The sequence below is a fragment of the Camarhynchus parvulus genome, chromosome 3 (assembly GCF_901933205.1).
Source record: "Camarhynchus parvulus chromosome 3, STF_HiC, whole genome shotgun sequence".
NCBI lineage: Eukaryota > Metazoa > Chordata > Aves > Passeriformes > Thraupidae > Camarhynchus > Camarhynchus parvulus.
Genome location: NC_044573.1, coordinates 7,511,364 through 7,526,889, shown reverse-complemented (window position 1 = coordinate 7,526,889; position 15,526 = coordinate 7,511,364). Strand labels below are relative to the sequence as shown.

Genomic DNA, 15,526 nt, shown 5'->3' with positions numbered 1-15,526 from the left:
TTGGGCCAGTCTGAGGAAGCCAGATGGCAATTTTTATGTTAATGGCTTTCCTCTTTGCTGAAGGAGGCAGGAAAGTAATTTGGAAATTCAAAAACTGAAGAATGTCATGTGATGTTAATGCTTTCTTTTTCACCTTTTCATTCTGTGGCGCAAGTTTTCCTTTTTGAAACACTTTGCTTTCTCTGTGTTTGAGCATGGGATGATCACTTTCTCCCCTACTGCCTGTATCAATGAGCCAAAAACTTGAAAGAACCGGTTAAGAGCTGCATGCCTGGACCTCTCTGTCCCATGGTAGGCCTCTGGACTCTCCTGTGCTTTAGGAGTAAATATCATTTTCTGCTGCATCTGCTATAGGAGAGCATTAAGTGCCTTGGACTGTAAACTCAGTTTTAACTAATGAACCAGAAATGCAGCCTAGATTTAAGCATATCCAAATTCCTCTGTTAATTAAAGCTGTAATCTAGGGTGATTTAGCTGACTACAGCTGCACGTGCCAGTTTGTACCACTAGAACTGAGAGCAGAACTTGGCTCCCCATCACCTCACTGGGAATGACAATGATTATGGCAGGTGCTGAATTTGATCTCTACAGAGATCTGATTTTTAATTCACTTTATCTGTTTTTACTTCCTATCTGAGAACTACACACTGAATTTATATGTACCAAATTCCAGTAAATTGTTCACTTCTTAAAAGTTGAGATGCTCTATGGAGATAATCTCATTTTATTTTAAAATGGTAATGGAATTGGTCTCCATGATAAAAAAAAATTAACAAGACTCCAAAAAGAGGCACAGCATTTTTCTGTGGGCCTATCAAGTTGCCACTGCCCCACTGTCTTTCCAAAATGATACTTTTTTTAAAAAATGGCTTAAACTTGGGGCAGAAAAGGAAAAAATCTATTTCTTTGGAGATTAGAATTAAATTTGCCACAACCTTGAGTTTTAAAACATTTGAAAAGCAGAAGGCTTAGGGAGAGTTGGCTTCTCACATTGTTATAGTACATTACCTGTTTAAAAACATTCATTGTTTGGAATATTTTGCCATATCTAAATGAAAATATCAGGTAATCTTCTGAGGACAGCAAGCCCACTCTGCCTTTTGCAGAGTAACTAACATTAAGTGGAGTCTTTCACAGTAACTCCAGTCAAGGGACTATGCAGTGAAATTTGGTTTTGCTGGTTAGCTTCTCATTATGAGCCATTGAAAAGAAAGCCTGAATTTCATTTGTCTTCTTTCTCTGAGTTGAGTTTTTAGAACACCTTTTGAGTCACAATGCTTAATTACAGTGATTCTCAGTATTTTTGAATGCATCTGTTGTTTAAAGTGGCATTTCTAGGCCATTTCAGATATTTTTCACTAATGTGTACTGTATTTGCAGGGTGCCCCAGTGAAGGAAGGAATGATGAATCTGACTCCATGTTCTCAGAAGGCTAATATATTATTTTATGATACTATGTTATATTAAAGAATACTAAACTATAGTATACTAAAGAATACAGAAAGGATACTTACAGAAGGCTAAAAAGATAATAAGGAAAAACTTGTGACTCTGGAGAGAGTCCCGACACAGCTTGGCACTTGTTGGCCAAAGAGTCAAAACAATTCACACCAGAATCCGATTAAACAATCACCTGTGGGTAAACAATCGCCAAACACATTCCAAAGGAGCAAAACACAGGAGAAGCAAATCAGATAAAATTGTTCTCCTTTTTCTCTGAGGCTTTTCAACTTCCCAGGAGCAAAATCTTGGGTGAAGGGATTTTTCAGAAAATATGACAGTAACAAATGTGTTAAATTCTAGTATCATGTGTTCAGGCACCATCTTAGTGACAGAGAAAGAGCTGCCATGCAAACTTCATTGTTTTTCCCACTCAGGTTTATCTTGAAGCCAGAGGTTGGGTGCCTGAAAATGCAAGCCCAGGTCTCTGTGGTATCAACTGGCACAATTGGATAGAGTCACAAATGATGACTTAGAAGAGTTGCAGCCTCTGGCTGAAGGCTAACACAGGCTTGAATCCCCAGCTGATATTGTTACACCCAGTAACAAATGAGAAATAACTTACTGGCGCTTAGAAATGGGAAAATCATTGCATTTGCAAGCAGTGGGTAAGAAGTGAATGCTGTCAATCCAGATTAATAACATGTGCTGCTTCACTGCAGCCATTAATTAAAACATTGACCCCTTGTAATTGTGATATATTGTCTTCATTTGTGACACCAGCTAATCTCCTGCCTTTCCCCCACTTTCTCTTGACAGAGGGAGAGGCTGAGGAATATTGAGCGGATTTGCTTCCTCCTGCGAAAGGTGAGCGTGAACCAGCCAAGGATTTGTGAAGTTTATGAGAATTAAAGCCATCCTGTGGCAATGTGCATTTATTTTCTCTTTGATCCTCGCACTCTGTTGATGGAAAACTGGGTTCAACTGAGAAGTGAATGTGAGGATGACCTTGTAAGGACAGAGCAAGACAAATTGTAAAAGGTTGACATAATAGAGGTTGTCTGCATAAAAACTGAACTTCAGAACATCAGCCCATTTATTTTGGAATGAGCTTTTCCAAGGTGGCAAGTCCTTTTACAGTTGCAGCTGGAGGTTCTTTTATAACCCTATTAAACTGCTGTTACTGTTGTAGTACAGGCTTTAAAAATACCCTTTCTTTTTGAACAGTGGCTTCGTATTTGACATGCTGAACATTTTTATTAGTTATGTATCTAATGGTCAAGGTTTCTGGTTGATGGAATAGAAAAGTTTGTAACAGTATGTGTTTCAGCTTGACACAGGTGAGATGCTGCCTGCCTCAGCTTCTGAGGCATTTGAAGGAGCTGATAGATTGTGGGTTACTTGTTTGTGGCTTCAAATAGGATTTTCATAAGCAATCTTTATTTTTCCTGACTGTGTCCCATTGAAGTAAAAATAATCACGGTTCCAAACTCTTTTATTCTATGTTCAAGTTTCTATACATTGTATTCTGCAGAATGGTAACAAAGCCACCTAAATCCTGCATTTTTCCTTAAAAAGGTCATCACTGCCATGGGGACTGCTGAACACAACCTAATCAAGCTAAGACCTAAATTCAGATCGGATTTTAAGGAACATCATCCTCAGAGGTTTTGGGAAAGCCAGTGCTGGGGATTATCACTGTGGGCTGATCCAAAGGCATAACTGTGACTCCATGCAGAACCTATGGGCTGCCATCCTCTGCTCAGTCAGAACCCGAGTCCTGTCTGTTTGGCACCCCTGTGAGCATGTGGCTGCTGGGAGCCACATCTGAGTACTTCCTGAGCCTGGTTATGCCACTTGGGATACAAAAATAAGGGAAAATACTTATTACCAATAGCTTTCCACTTTATCAAACACGCAGCCAGCCAGTCTCAAGCTGTGTCCCAGTTTCTTGGACATAAAGCAACTGTTGAGTGGTAATGGTTTAATATATGTGAGCCCCATGGGAATGCCTTGCCTGCATCAATGTTTAATTTTTATTGCACATTGGCCTTGTTGTGAACGGCAAAATGGAGCGTTTTGGCTAATTGCAGACTCTGTATTCATAAGGGATTGGCTTGCTTCTGTTTCACTTAAATGGTTTGTTAATTCAGCCTCTTCTTCAAAGTTCTTTGGGGAGACATTTGTTTTAATTGAGAGATTATATGCAAGAAAAGGAGGGTGCAATAACTACAGAGATTTGTAGCCCTCAAATCTGACAACCGCTAAAAATAGCTGTGTTTTATGTAGCATAGAGGAAAATTGAGGAAGAACAGTAAAGAATAGAGTGCCAGCTATATTGATACAGGAAAATAGCTGTTAGGATTCTTCCAGCAAGTACTAAATATATCCTTCAATATTGTGTGGCTTTAGGGTCTGTTTCTATTTTTATGAAACAACAGCATACCTGTTTTGAAGTCAGGAAGTTCTTTTATAGGGCATTGAAAACAGTGGTATCTTGCTATTTTTGACATTAGAACTTAATGTTTAAGAGCTGATGTAAATTTGTTGTTTTAAAGAGGTTAGAGGTGGGCTATAAAAGTATGTTCAATTTCATTATTCACTGGTTTTGGAAGGGGTCCTTGGGAATTGTTAAATTGTTAAATATGTCATAGAAATCTGATTCCAGTGAGCAAAGACCTTTTTAAGGATGTGGTTTTGGGTTTATATCCAAAATACTTGGAGAAGTTTATTGAGAAACTGTGACCAGGTGTGTGATATTTCACCAGATATTATATATACTTAAGTAACTTATTTACATTTTCCAAAATAGAATGGAGGATGCAACTGTTCTGCAGCCAGGCATTTTCTGGTTTGGGGAAAATGTTTCTCTGTCATTAAAACAAGCAGGGTTTGTGTGAAACAGGTATGTATGGTGCTGGCATGTGACATGCAGGAACACATGGCTCCTTGTTTCTGCAGTGCTGTAGGATTGAATAAACCTAAATTTTCTGGTTACTGAAGAATGATTGATTCAGTATAAAGAAGCTATGAACATTTTACAGCCACAGTCAGGTCTCTCCTGCCCTGAAGTAAATGGGAAGAAGGCTTCTTTTCTCAACCCAGCCCCATGTGAGGTCCTCTCAGGCTGCAGGTGCCTGATTTTATTCAGTGCTGTGGGGTTTTCTGGGATGGATCTGTGTTCCTGTGGAATATCCCCTCATGCAGACACTGGTTCCATACAAGTGTTGGGTGATTCACACAGGACACACCAGGGTGAGCAAATGCTGTGGAGGCTTTTTTTCCTCTAAAGGGAGTTTTTTTTTTTCCCCTAAGGATGTGATTCCATGGCTCCCTGCAGTGCTGTCCAGAGGACACAAGCTGGTGGTGGGTGGGAGCAGAGCAGTACAGAACAGCTCAGGCTTCTTGGGCTTATCAGCCCTGCTGAGGGGTGCCTGTGATGGGCCAAGATCTGCCTGTGAGGTCTACCATGACTTTTACAGTCAAATATTTTGGTGGGGCTGTTAAAATATGTTCAGTTACTGATGACAGTGATATTATTTAATTGTAATTGCAGTTGTATTTCAAGAAATCTAGCCAACAGACTGATTCCTTATTTTTTAATTCCTAATTGATACTTACGTTAACATTAAGGACAATTAGGAATTTCCTAGATTAAAGTACAGTCAAATTCATTAATCAAGCACTGCAATAAAATTACTTTACCTTGGAGGAAATTTAAATTAAATTTTGATTAGGTTATGCATCATAATTTTGGAATTAATTCAATAAATCCTCACTAAGGAGGAGAGTTGATTGCTTCTTGCTCAGTGAACACATTTCAGATTTCAGTTTGCTCGTGCCAGACACTGCTCAACAATTTAAGTAACTCTTCTCCAATTATCAGCAAATATTTGTTTTTAAAGCCCATTAAGCTAAAGTAAGAATGATTTCTGAACATCAGAACTGGAACTTAGTGGGGAAGGAGTTGAGGTTGATCAGACTTTTACTCATTTTTCTGAAGTAGTGCAGCATTTTAATCAAGTTATGCCTAAAATTCCTAAAACTGCAAGTGTAAGAAAATACTGTACCAGAGCTCAATCCTTTTTCTTGATTTTATTTGGGGTTTTTTGGCTTTTACAAATCCTCAAGGGATGATGGGAAGAGAGTAAATTCAGCAAGAATTCTAACCACAGGCAAGGTGACATTAATCTCAAAGATGTTCCAGATGAACTTGAACTGTCTTGAAGAATACAAACACACAGACAAAAACCCCTGCAGGGACTGGGTTTGAATAACCCAACTCAGCCAGTTCAGCACCCCAGAACCAGCAGAAGTATAGCAGATAGTGAATCAGGAGCTGGGGTGTTTAAAACAAAACAAACCTAAAAATCTATTCGCCTAACATTTTTGAAGCAAGTTTAAATGTTTTAGTTAGGTGGTTGGGAAGTGCCAGTGCTTGGTCTGGTCTTGTGCTTCTGTCACTGTGGTTTCCAGTGGAGCTGGATCTGCTGTGGTAATGGTGGAAATGTATTCTGTATTCAGTAGTTCTGGTGTTTACAAGGTTCAATTCTGGTTTTTACCACTTTGCAAAAGTAAAAATAAATGTCTATTTAAAATTTATATTTCATTTTATATGTCCTAATACCTGTGATCGTTATGTTTTACTGTATTTACAGGTTTTGGTAAATAGCCAAAACCCACAGGACCTCAAAGAGTGATTGTAGAATTGCCATTCTATTCACACTGAGACAGTGTAAATAAAATGTAAAACCTAGTGAGTGTAATACAGAATTCCAGACACACACTGTCTGTACAGTTTTGTTTCAGTACATTTCAACATTTATATATTCTGTAAAAAAAGTTAATATTACTCACGTGTGTGCAAGTAACAGTAATCTAGAGACATCCAGAGCAAGCAGGAGCTTGAAGAGTTTTGGGTTAACACCACAGGTTCAGCTGTGGACAGAGCATTCTGAGGATGGAGATAAGGCCTGGCCCTGTGTCTGTGTCATTCACTGCTGTTTGTCAGCAGTGAATGCAGACTCCCAAAGTTTGGACAAAACCCCACAATATGTTCAGTGAAACATTACTGAGCTCCTTGGATCAGCTAACAGGGAAAGTTAGCTTTTAGGCTTTTCCTTAATAGCAGAAGAGGATTATTTGAGTACAGAGGTTCTTTTCCTTTATAGGTCTCTAAATATTATGTGAAATGAACCTTGTTAAAAAGATCTATCTTTCCTTTTTTACCCTTATCCAGCTGACTTTTTTTTTCTCCCATATTTTGGCTGGAGGACACTGACCAATACGCACTGGAGTGATTGCCATATAAAATATATTTTTTTTACTTGGACCCTGATAGGCTCCAGACCTTCACCTTCCAGTAGCTCCTAGCATTCCCTGCTTACAGCAGCTACAGTGGCCACTCTCCTTTGAGGAGTGTCAGGTGTCCCAGTAGCTCATTTCAACGACTGATCACATTCTTTTCTTCTTGATAAATTTGCTAGTTATTGCCCGGATCACTCTCTCTGTTGTTCTGCCTCATGGTCACTGGCAAGCCTGAGATAATGTGATGGATTTTAAGAGTGTGGGTTTGGGTCTGTCTGTTGATTGCTTCATCATGCATTTAGGGATTTATGGATGTGTAACTGTCTTTTACCCAGTCTGCAGGCTGATGGTCATTAGCAGAGCCCGTCTGTAAGCCTATAGCATGGCTCATTACAATGCTTAATGTGAGCTTATATAAGCAAATTTAGCAAATGTGATGCATAATCACAAGGAATTTTGAAAGTGGTGTATAACCATCCATACTGCAAGAAGGAATCACACTTTCTCCCTGGGCTGAGAAATCTCCTAAGTGGAAACTCCAGCAGCAAGACAATTAGTTTGTTGTGAAACTGGGAATAGCAGCAATGGTTTTACCTTGGTAGTGCTGTACATTTTTTACAACCTCAATAAATATGTTTTAATTCCTCATTAAGTTGGACTTAACAGAAAAAGAAAATGTTGCAGCATAGCCACAATTGGATAAGTCTGCAGGGTTAATATATCCCACGTTTCCTCTTACCTGGTAGTGGGCTAGTCTTTGAAGCTTAAGTGCTTGTGTTATCTAAGAGGAAAACAGAATTTTCAGTCTAATCATTAGGCATTTTTGGGCTGTGGAAATGGCAGTGATATTCTGTGTTACAGGAGAAAGAAGATGATGTTTCCAGAGTTCTGATAAACTGCTGCTCAAACAAAGATCACAAAAGAGAACAAAAAATGGCAGCGTGTGACATTTTTCCTGTTAGCAGCGATTGTTACAATGATGGAGCACATGAACTTTGTCCACTCTCATTAGAGACCAAAGAGTTCATCGTTGTGGCTGGCTTCTCAGTACATGTCATGTTTCTTGATGTATCTAATGCTCTCTCTTTTCACACCTCATCAATGTGATGACACTGCTGAGTTTTGAGTAATCTTCTGGGCAGCAGGAAAACTGTCAGGAGACCCTTCCCACAGAGTGACTGGGAACATAAACCCCAATCAAGAGACAATGTGGATATCTTCAGAAGAGTGAATATAAAATTCTGTGGGTAGAAAAAATACTGCAGATACCCAGGTTGTTATTCAGTGTCTCCCTGTGGCTCAGGGCAACACAGAAGGTTATACCCAGGCAGTCTATAAAACTATTTAAGTAAATACTATGTATTTTAAAGATTGTTTTTATAATCTCAAAAGCTTTTTTCTTTTCCTCCTCAATCTTTGCACTGCAATTTCAGTGGTTCAGAACAGAATTGAATGCTTTTGATTGGATCCCACTAGATAGTTTTGTCAGGATCTGAACTTGCTATTAACTGGCCTGATAAGCAATGTGAATCTGAAACAGATGTTCATTAATCCTTTTTTTACAGGTTTAAACATATGATCTGTTATTGGGACTACAGTGATATTATAAATTAACATTATCAGATGAAAACTTCATGTTTTAAAACTGTCTTAAGTCAAAAGGGTAGTTTTAGGCTGTTACACATTTGCCTTTCTGGAAGAAAATAATAATACAACTCTGCTTTTATTGTCTTTAGGTAGATGTTCTGTTGTCTTACATTTTGCCACTTTTTGAATTTTGCTTTCTGTTCTCTTAGTTGGATACTTTGATCTTTTAAATGTGTATTGAGAGATGACTTTCAGCAAGACTTGACTCTCCTTTTCTATTGTGTTTTTGTTGGTGTTTGTGTTACAGCAGTGCTTTTGGTCTCGGGTAAAGAGTAAAGCCTGATTATGCCAGATGCTACAAAAACCACATGGTAATAAATATGGAGAACATTTGTTTACACTCACCAGACATGTACACAACAGGAAAGGAAAGGTTGCACGGTTGTTCTGATGATAGAAATCTTGGTTTTGGAGATCTACTTGGTTTTCTTGTTTGCAGGCAGAGCTTGAATCTTTTCTTTTTAACCGACAGTAAAAATTTTCTTTCTGTTTTTGAGGGGTCTGATGATTTGTTGGTTCAGTAATTGCATGGGGTCTTGGATCTCTACAGTAGCTGTTCAAATCCAGCCCAGTTTGGAGTCAGACCCAAACTGCTGTGGTCACATTGATGTCAGATTGCTGGGAATGTAATTATCTGGTGTTGTATGCTTAGATGCTTGGGATGTTTGCTCTACAGAAATGCTAATGAACAGAGGCAATAAGATGAGCTAGATCTGTCAATATCACACTGAATATGAGCTACGTCCCTCTGCTATACATGCACACACAACATTAGCTTCCAAACTGCCACAGAAGAAGTTCCAGAGTTTGCATGTAGCCACTGGAATGAAGGATATTGCTGTTTCAGAGGCATAATTATACCTGCAGATTTTGAATGGTGTCAGCTTGCCCTGCTCTGCATATTCTGTCCATTAGGATTTGGACTGTGATTGCATCATGCTTCATAAAACTAAATTCATTGAAGTTCTCCATTGTTTGAAGTGCCCCAAAACTTTTTAAAATGCATTAGATTCTAAACATGTGTGAGAAACCTGAAACTGGTCTGTATTTCAGTACTCCACGCTTACTTGAAAGGTACTGCTAAACTTCTATTGCATGACAAAGCCAACTTTATTCTGGCCTTCAGAGTGGCTCTGACAAGATATTTTTACATTAGGAGAGAGTATTTTTTGCACTTCAAGGGTAAAATGTGAAGTTAGCTAAAAATGTATTAGTACACGATTTTGAGTTTATGAAAATCATGACTTATGGTGGAGTTCTTTTTAGACAACCTTCACACAGCATCTCTCACTAGTCAAAAGAGGCAGGAGATAAATTCTAAATCTTCTGTTCATGTAAACAGTGAGGCTGTCCTTAGGTTGTACAAGGGAAAGAAAGAAAGAAGAATTATGACAGGAGAAGTGGAGATACAAGAAAAGCAAGTAAAATATTTGTAGCTGAAGTATGACACACTTTCACTTGCTCTGTGTTGGTTTAATTGTTTTCTGCAGCTTGCCTAAATGAGGAGGGAGTTAATATATTCACAGTGATTCACACTTGGTAGAGGTTTTGTTTGCACCAGAAGGATGAAGGACATAATGATTTTCCCTGAATCTTGTAATAGATTTCCAGGCCTTCAGTACCTTTGTTACCAAGCTGCCTTTTTCAATTCTGCACTCTGACAGAAAATTCAGCACAGATAATCTAAAAGCTTCCCTCTTTCCCTCTCTTAACTCTTTTCTGCCTACTTATTTGTTATCTATGAAGTGTGGAATGGGATAAAATTGGGCATTCCCTATTCAGTTAGTCTTTTGGGCACCCACATAGTTTGAATTTCATCAGAAAGGATGGAACTTGGCACAGAAGCTATTTTGCAGAACTGATAATAGAATTGGGATCAAAGAGCTGGCAGTATTTATATTTTGTACACAAATTATCCCATAAATTTTGCTTGACTAGAGATAGTACATCTCTTCTTCACACTTTCTGTTTTATTTTAAAGAGGTTGTATTCATATGTACTAAAAAAGTATTACTATTGCAGTAAAAATACTGAATATAATCCCTTTTGTCCTTTCTTTCGATACAGTATCATATCTGGAAAGAAAGTCCTTAAAATAGGACTAAAGAACTGAGAGGAAGTGTAGTATTTCTGGCAGGCAATTCATTCACTACTGACACTCATTGATTAAGTGAATTGTGCCAACACTATTTTTAGTCAATTTTACAAGTTCCTGAATTCAGCACTTTTGAAAAGTTAGAACATAACAATTGTTATTTTTAGCAATAATTGCCTAAGGATGTCTGTGTGCTTACCTAGGGATAATGAGAAGATAGATCCTGCTGTGTCTGCCAGGTGCTCATAGCAGGGGGAGCTTGTAATGGGAGAAGTTAGGAAAACTATTGCAAGAGTGAAGAGTTCAAACTTGTGACTCAGTCACAGTTTGGTCCTTATTCCTCTTCTGCTCCAGGGGGGAAGTAGGATTTGCCAGAGTGATGCCTGATGAAAACTGGAATATCCTTTGAAGGGAGATATTCACAGTGTTGCTACTCATGAAAATATTTCTGTATGAAACTATTTCAGCTTAACTAACTATATTTTGCTACTAATCTCATCTCTAAGTGTTTAGTCAATAATCAAAGTGCCAAACAAAGTGTCACTCTGTAACTGATGACCTCTTGCTCTACAATTCAGCTTCTCCCAGTCCTCTTCTAGAGGGTTTGTAAACATAAGTCCTTGCAGTGGGAGAACATCGCAAGTAACAGTGGAATAAGCTGAAGATGCAGCAAAAATGTAGATGAGTAATCTTGTCTGTGCTGTCCTCCTGAGAGCAGTGTACTTCTCAGCCACTTGGGGTGATGCAATTTATGCATCTGTTCCTCAGAGCTGTGTTGAAATATTGGCAGCATTTGACTTGCTAATGGCCTATATTTGCTCTAATTCAGTATGCAATAAAGTAAGTATTTGCATTTTAATAAAATGAAGGAAGTTAAACCAGAGGTCACTGTTATGTTTGGCAGAATGTTCAGTGTGGCTTTAAGTTGGGATCACACCCTATAAAGCCACTGTGCAATTACAAAAAGCAGTATAATTCCTGAATGTAGAGCACAATGATTCCACCCCATACCTGTTTATGGATGCAGAGTTTTTTCTGCTGAGAGTTAAATGTCCCGCCTTGCATCTCAGTGCTGGTGTTTTCTATACAGCTGTTGTAGTGCCAGGGAGGGAAATGTCTTGGCCACGTCTGCACTGCACCAAATCTGCTTCCTGGGACTGCCGCTCTTCACACACCCGATGTGGAAACAGCCCTTTAGCGAACACTTCATTTCCAGCATTTATGGAAGTGTCAATCTTGGGCAGACCCCCAGGAGAAGGCCTGAGGGCCTTTCCTGAGCCCTGCAGATGGCTGAACTTCATTTTGATCATCCCTGAGGTTTGTGCATTCATAGCCCTGCCTGTGAACCGGGGGTTGGTTTTGTAGCTCCTAACGAGCAGCTGCTGTGCTAATTGCCGTTCTCCCCACTTTTGGGGGAGCAGACAAAGGCGGCAGGAGCTCTTGGAGCAGCCCAGCTGCAGGGTGTCCTGGCTGCTTGTGCCTGAAATACCAAAGTGAGGTAGGGCAAGGAGAGGTTTATTACCCTGTTTTCTGCCAGCACTGTGGAAATCAGAGGAGTTGGCGCTCCGGGGTTGCTAACCCAGCTTCTGTTGCTGGTTCGGAATTAGCGTTAGAAAAAGGAAGGTCATAAAGATGTCTCCTGATCCCTGCTGAGTGGAAAAGAACAGTTTGCAGAGGAGATGCACTTGTAAGATCACAGCACATCTGCCCTAATGACATGCCTGCCAAGGATGGGGCACTTCTTGGATTGTGCTGGTGCCCTGCAGACCTTTCAGTCTTTTTTTAAATCCGTTTCATAACCTTTTTACCTGTTGTCTGCTGTGACCTTCCACGGGCTCTGCAATACCAAAAATATTTATGGATACTCCTGTGTGTCCTGTAAAGACCTGATTCTCATCTTTCACTCCTGTTAAAGTTATTACTGGTCTTAAAAAAAAGCTTAAATATTCTAGTCAGAAACTAGCTCCAGTGGAATATATAGAATTGAATAGAATTATCCCCATGTTGCAGAAGAGAGAGAGAGACAATGAGAAGTGAAATGATAGGCCTAAATATAAATGTGTTTAGTAGCTGAGATGGAAAGAGCATCCAGAAATCTTGTCTTTTAATATTAGATCTTGTACTCTGTCACAGATGGATAAGGAGTGAGAATAGTAATTAGGCTCTTTGTGTTACTCATTTCATTGTCTGGTGTTTGTGCTGTGGAGTGACTTATGTTCACATCCACTTAAGAGAAATGTTTAAAGAAATTCCAATAGCTCTTTGGAATAATTAAATTACCTTCACAAAGCACTGGCTTTTTGCTGCTTTGTTTCATTTTGATCCTGAGCAGAGAGTAGAGGGGTGAAAACAGATATTATATCCCTTTTTTTTTTTAATTTGTGCTCTCAAACATTTTGTTTGTAACATTAAGTCTTGCATGTGTGTGCTGCTCCTCTCCCCCAGATAAAATGTAAAGCTGCATACATGAATTTAATATGTTCAACTGCATGTTGTCCTTTTGATGATCTGGAATCCATTTCCCAAGTCTTTTCTTCTGAACTGCATGCACAAATCTACCTACCAAACCTCTAAATACTTCTAGAGGTTTGCATAACATGGTTTTGAATTACTTAAAATGGTTTTGTTACACGTTTGTGTTATAACAATTTGATGCTACTGAATTAGCAACTAGCAAACAGTCTGTAGAGACCCAAGCAAGTGTGGATTTTAACAAGAGAATTGAAATAAATTGGACCTGAATATTTGGACAGAAAACCTTAGTATATTTACTGTGACAGTATTGTATTGGCTCTAGGGCAGCCTTTCAGAAGAGTTTTTGGAAGTCAAGTAGCCCAAATCATTTAAAGTAGATTAGAAGGTTACACTAGAAAAGTGGGAAGACTTCTTGTATTTCAAGAGTAAAATTTAGTGTTTCGTCTGTTTGATCAGAGCAAGCAGTATGTTTAAAACTGTTAGAATTATTAAGATGTATGGTCTGTGTATTTAAATTACACATAGTTGACCCTTCTTCTTTGGTTTGTGCAGCAGCAGGAGGAAACAGATGATTTCAGAGTATGTACATTCCACATACACACACAGTCTGGACTAAGGCACATGCTGCTACTATTTTTTTGTGTGGTTTTGCTTTCTTTTTTTCCCTTTCTTGCACTACACTTCTGATTTTTCTGGTCTGTGCTGTTCAGTTAGGGGAATTTTGGAGTCATTAAATAATCTCCCTTTGATCTCACAGTGTCTTTAACTCAGCTGACACTCCCCAGTAACCCAGGTTAGCTCTGGCAGGCTCTGTAGGGATGGGCTTTAAAGTGCTATTGAAATAACTCCCGTGTCCTGAAAACCTTGGGTACACCTCCACCCCCTCTTTCCCCTGCTATTGATGAGGACTGATTCTGTCAGCTTTTTTGAGGGATGTGGTGGAAAAAAGCAGCAAACGAGCCCCATAGTGACAAGCTGCAGCCCTCCTCTAGTGCAGGCAGATGCAATAGCAATAACCACGCAATAAAGCAGTGTGCACTTAGATCAGACCTCATCTGGGGCCTGTGATTCCACACATGCATGATGCTTGAAATTTTCTGTTGCTTTCAGGTGGATGGAAAGGGGCTGGTGTGATTTTAAGGCGAACAACTTGTTTGAACTGGGGTAATCACCAGAAGGAGATTCAACCCCCACTTCTCTGCAGGATTTTCCTGCCATCTGTAGGAGGAGAAGGCAGGCATTAAGAGAGGAAGTTTTTTCAGCCTCTAACAGTGTAATGAAGAGTCTCAGAAGCTCTGGTAGGGTAGAGAGTGTAATGGCTGGCAATTTCTGGGTACAGTGTAAAATCTGTGGTTCGGTGTGGAGGTTGACAGGCACAGATGGAGACTGATGGAGACTCTTGGGTGTTTTGGGGACGGAACAGCAATTCTGTGAGAATTATTATTATTAGTGTGGAGCACTCAGGAGCATTGGTCTAAGCAAAGTGCTGGAAAGAAGCATCTTGACAATTCAGTGTCTTAAGAGTGAGAAAACTGTTTGAGATTTGTGAAATTTAATAGCACTGATGAAGGGATATTATTATTCCTGCCATAATATTTTCCCAGTTCTGTTTTCTATGAGGTATTTTATGGGCCCTGTTCACTGGTGAGACAAACTGTAAGAGTCATTCCATGTAAAAATGATACAGTGTCCTGTAAAATCAAAATTACATTTGAGAAGGAGGTATCCATCTGTAATAAACAGAATAAGGAGGAAAGATACAAACAGAAAAAGACAGGTTTATCTTTTGTGTAAGAACAACAGAACAGATTTAGGAAATGGGAAACAGAATAACTTCATTTAGGACTGAGCTTCTCTAAAGAGGTCTTTGTATTCCTATAAACAGAAAGAAGCTGCTGATAGGTGCTTAAATTCAGTGCTTTTTTCCTGCTCTTTAGTTCAGCCAAACCTAGGTATCTGTCCGTAGCAAAGCCTGCTTTATTTTCTATGGAATTACAGAAGGATCAATCTCCATGTGCAGTGTGTGTGTACTACTTCATATGAGAATGAATTCTTGTGGTGAGATGGTAATGAGCATGATACCCACCTAAGGTTTTACATTTTAAATGTGAGTGATAAATTGTGAATCAGGGTTTACTGATGTGGACATTTACTTAACTATACAGTTATATCAGAACAAAACTAACAAAGTTACAGTGGTTTCTTTTTCCCTTGCTTATGTTGTAGCAAAAGGCATTTCTGATTAGCAGCTTTTTTTTTTTTTTTTTTTGTAGAAGCTGACTTCCTTTTCAGGCTTTCCTGTGGTTTTCCACAGTGAAATATCAGCCATCTGAATTTCTGGTGGTAAATTTGTGGTGCTATTTGAGTTTGGGCCTCAAAGTGACCAAGTTGCCTCCCTTAAGAGTTGTGCTGCTATGCCAGTTTCTCCTTCTCCGCCATGTTTCATAACCATCACAAGCTTTATCTTGAGCTGTGTCAGAAAGCAGAGGTCGTTATTTGAATCGGGATGTTCCTGGTTCAAAATAGAAGTGTACTATTTATATCCTAACATGTTTACCATCT

At 39.2% G+C, this 15,526-nt stretch overlaps 1 protein-coding gene across 1 annotated transcript in view; it reads left to right on the top strand.

Annotated features, from left to right (window-relative positions):
* The window catches only part of CNIH3 (cornichon family AMPA receptor auxiliary protein 3), a 44,295-nt gene that overhangs the window by 21,195 nt on the left and 7,574 nt on the right, over positions 1-15,526 (top strand). Inside the window, exon 3 of the mRNA XM_030945616.1 lies at positions 2,260-2,307. Coding sequence (XP_030801476.1) covers positions 2,260-2,307 — 48 coding nt within the window. The remainder of the gene's footprint in view (positions 1-2,259; positions 2,308-15,526) is intronic.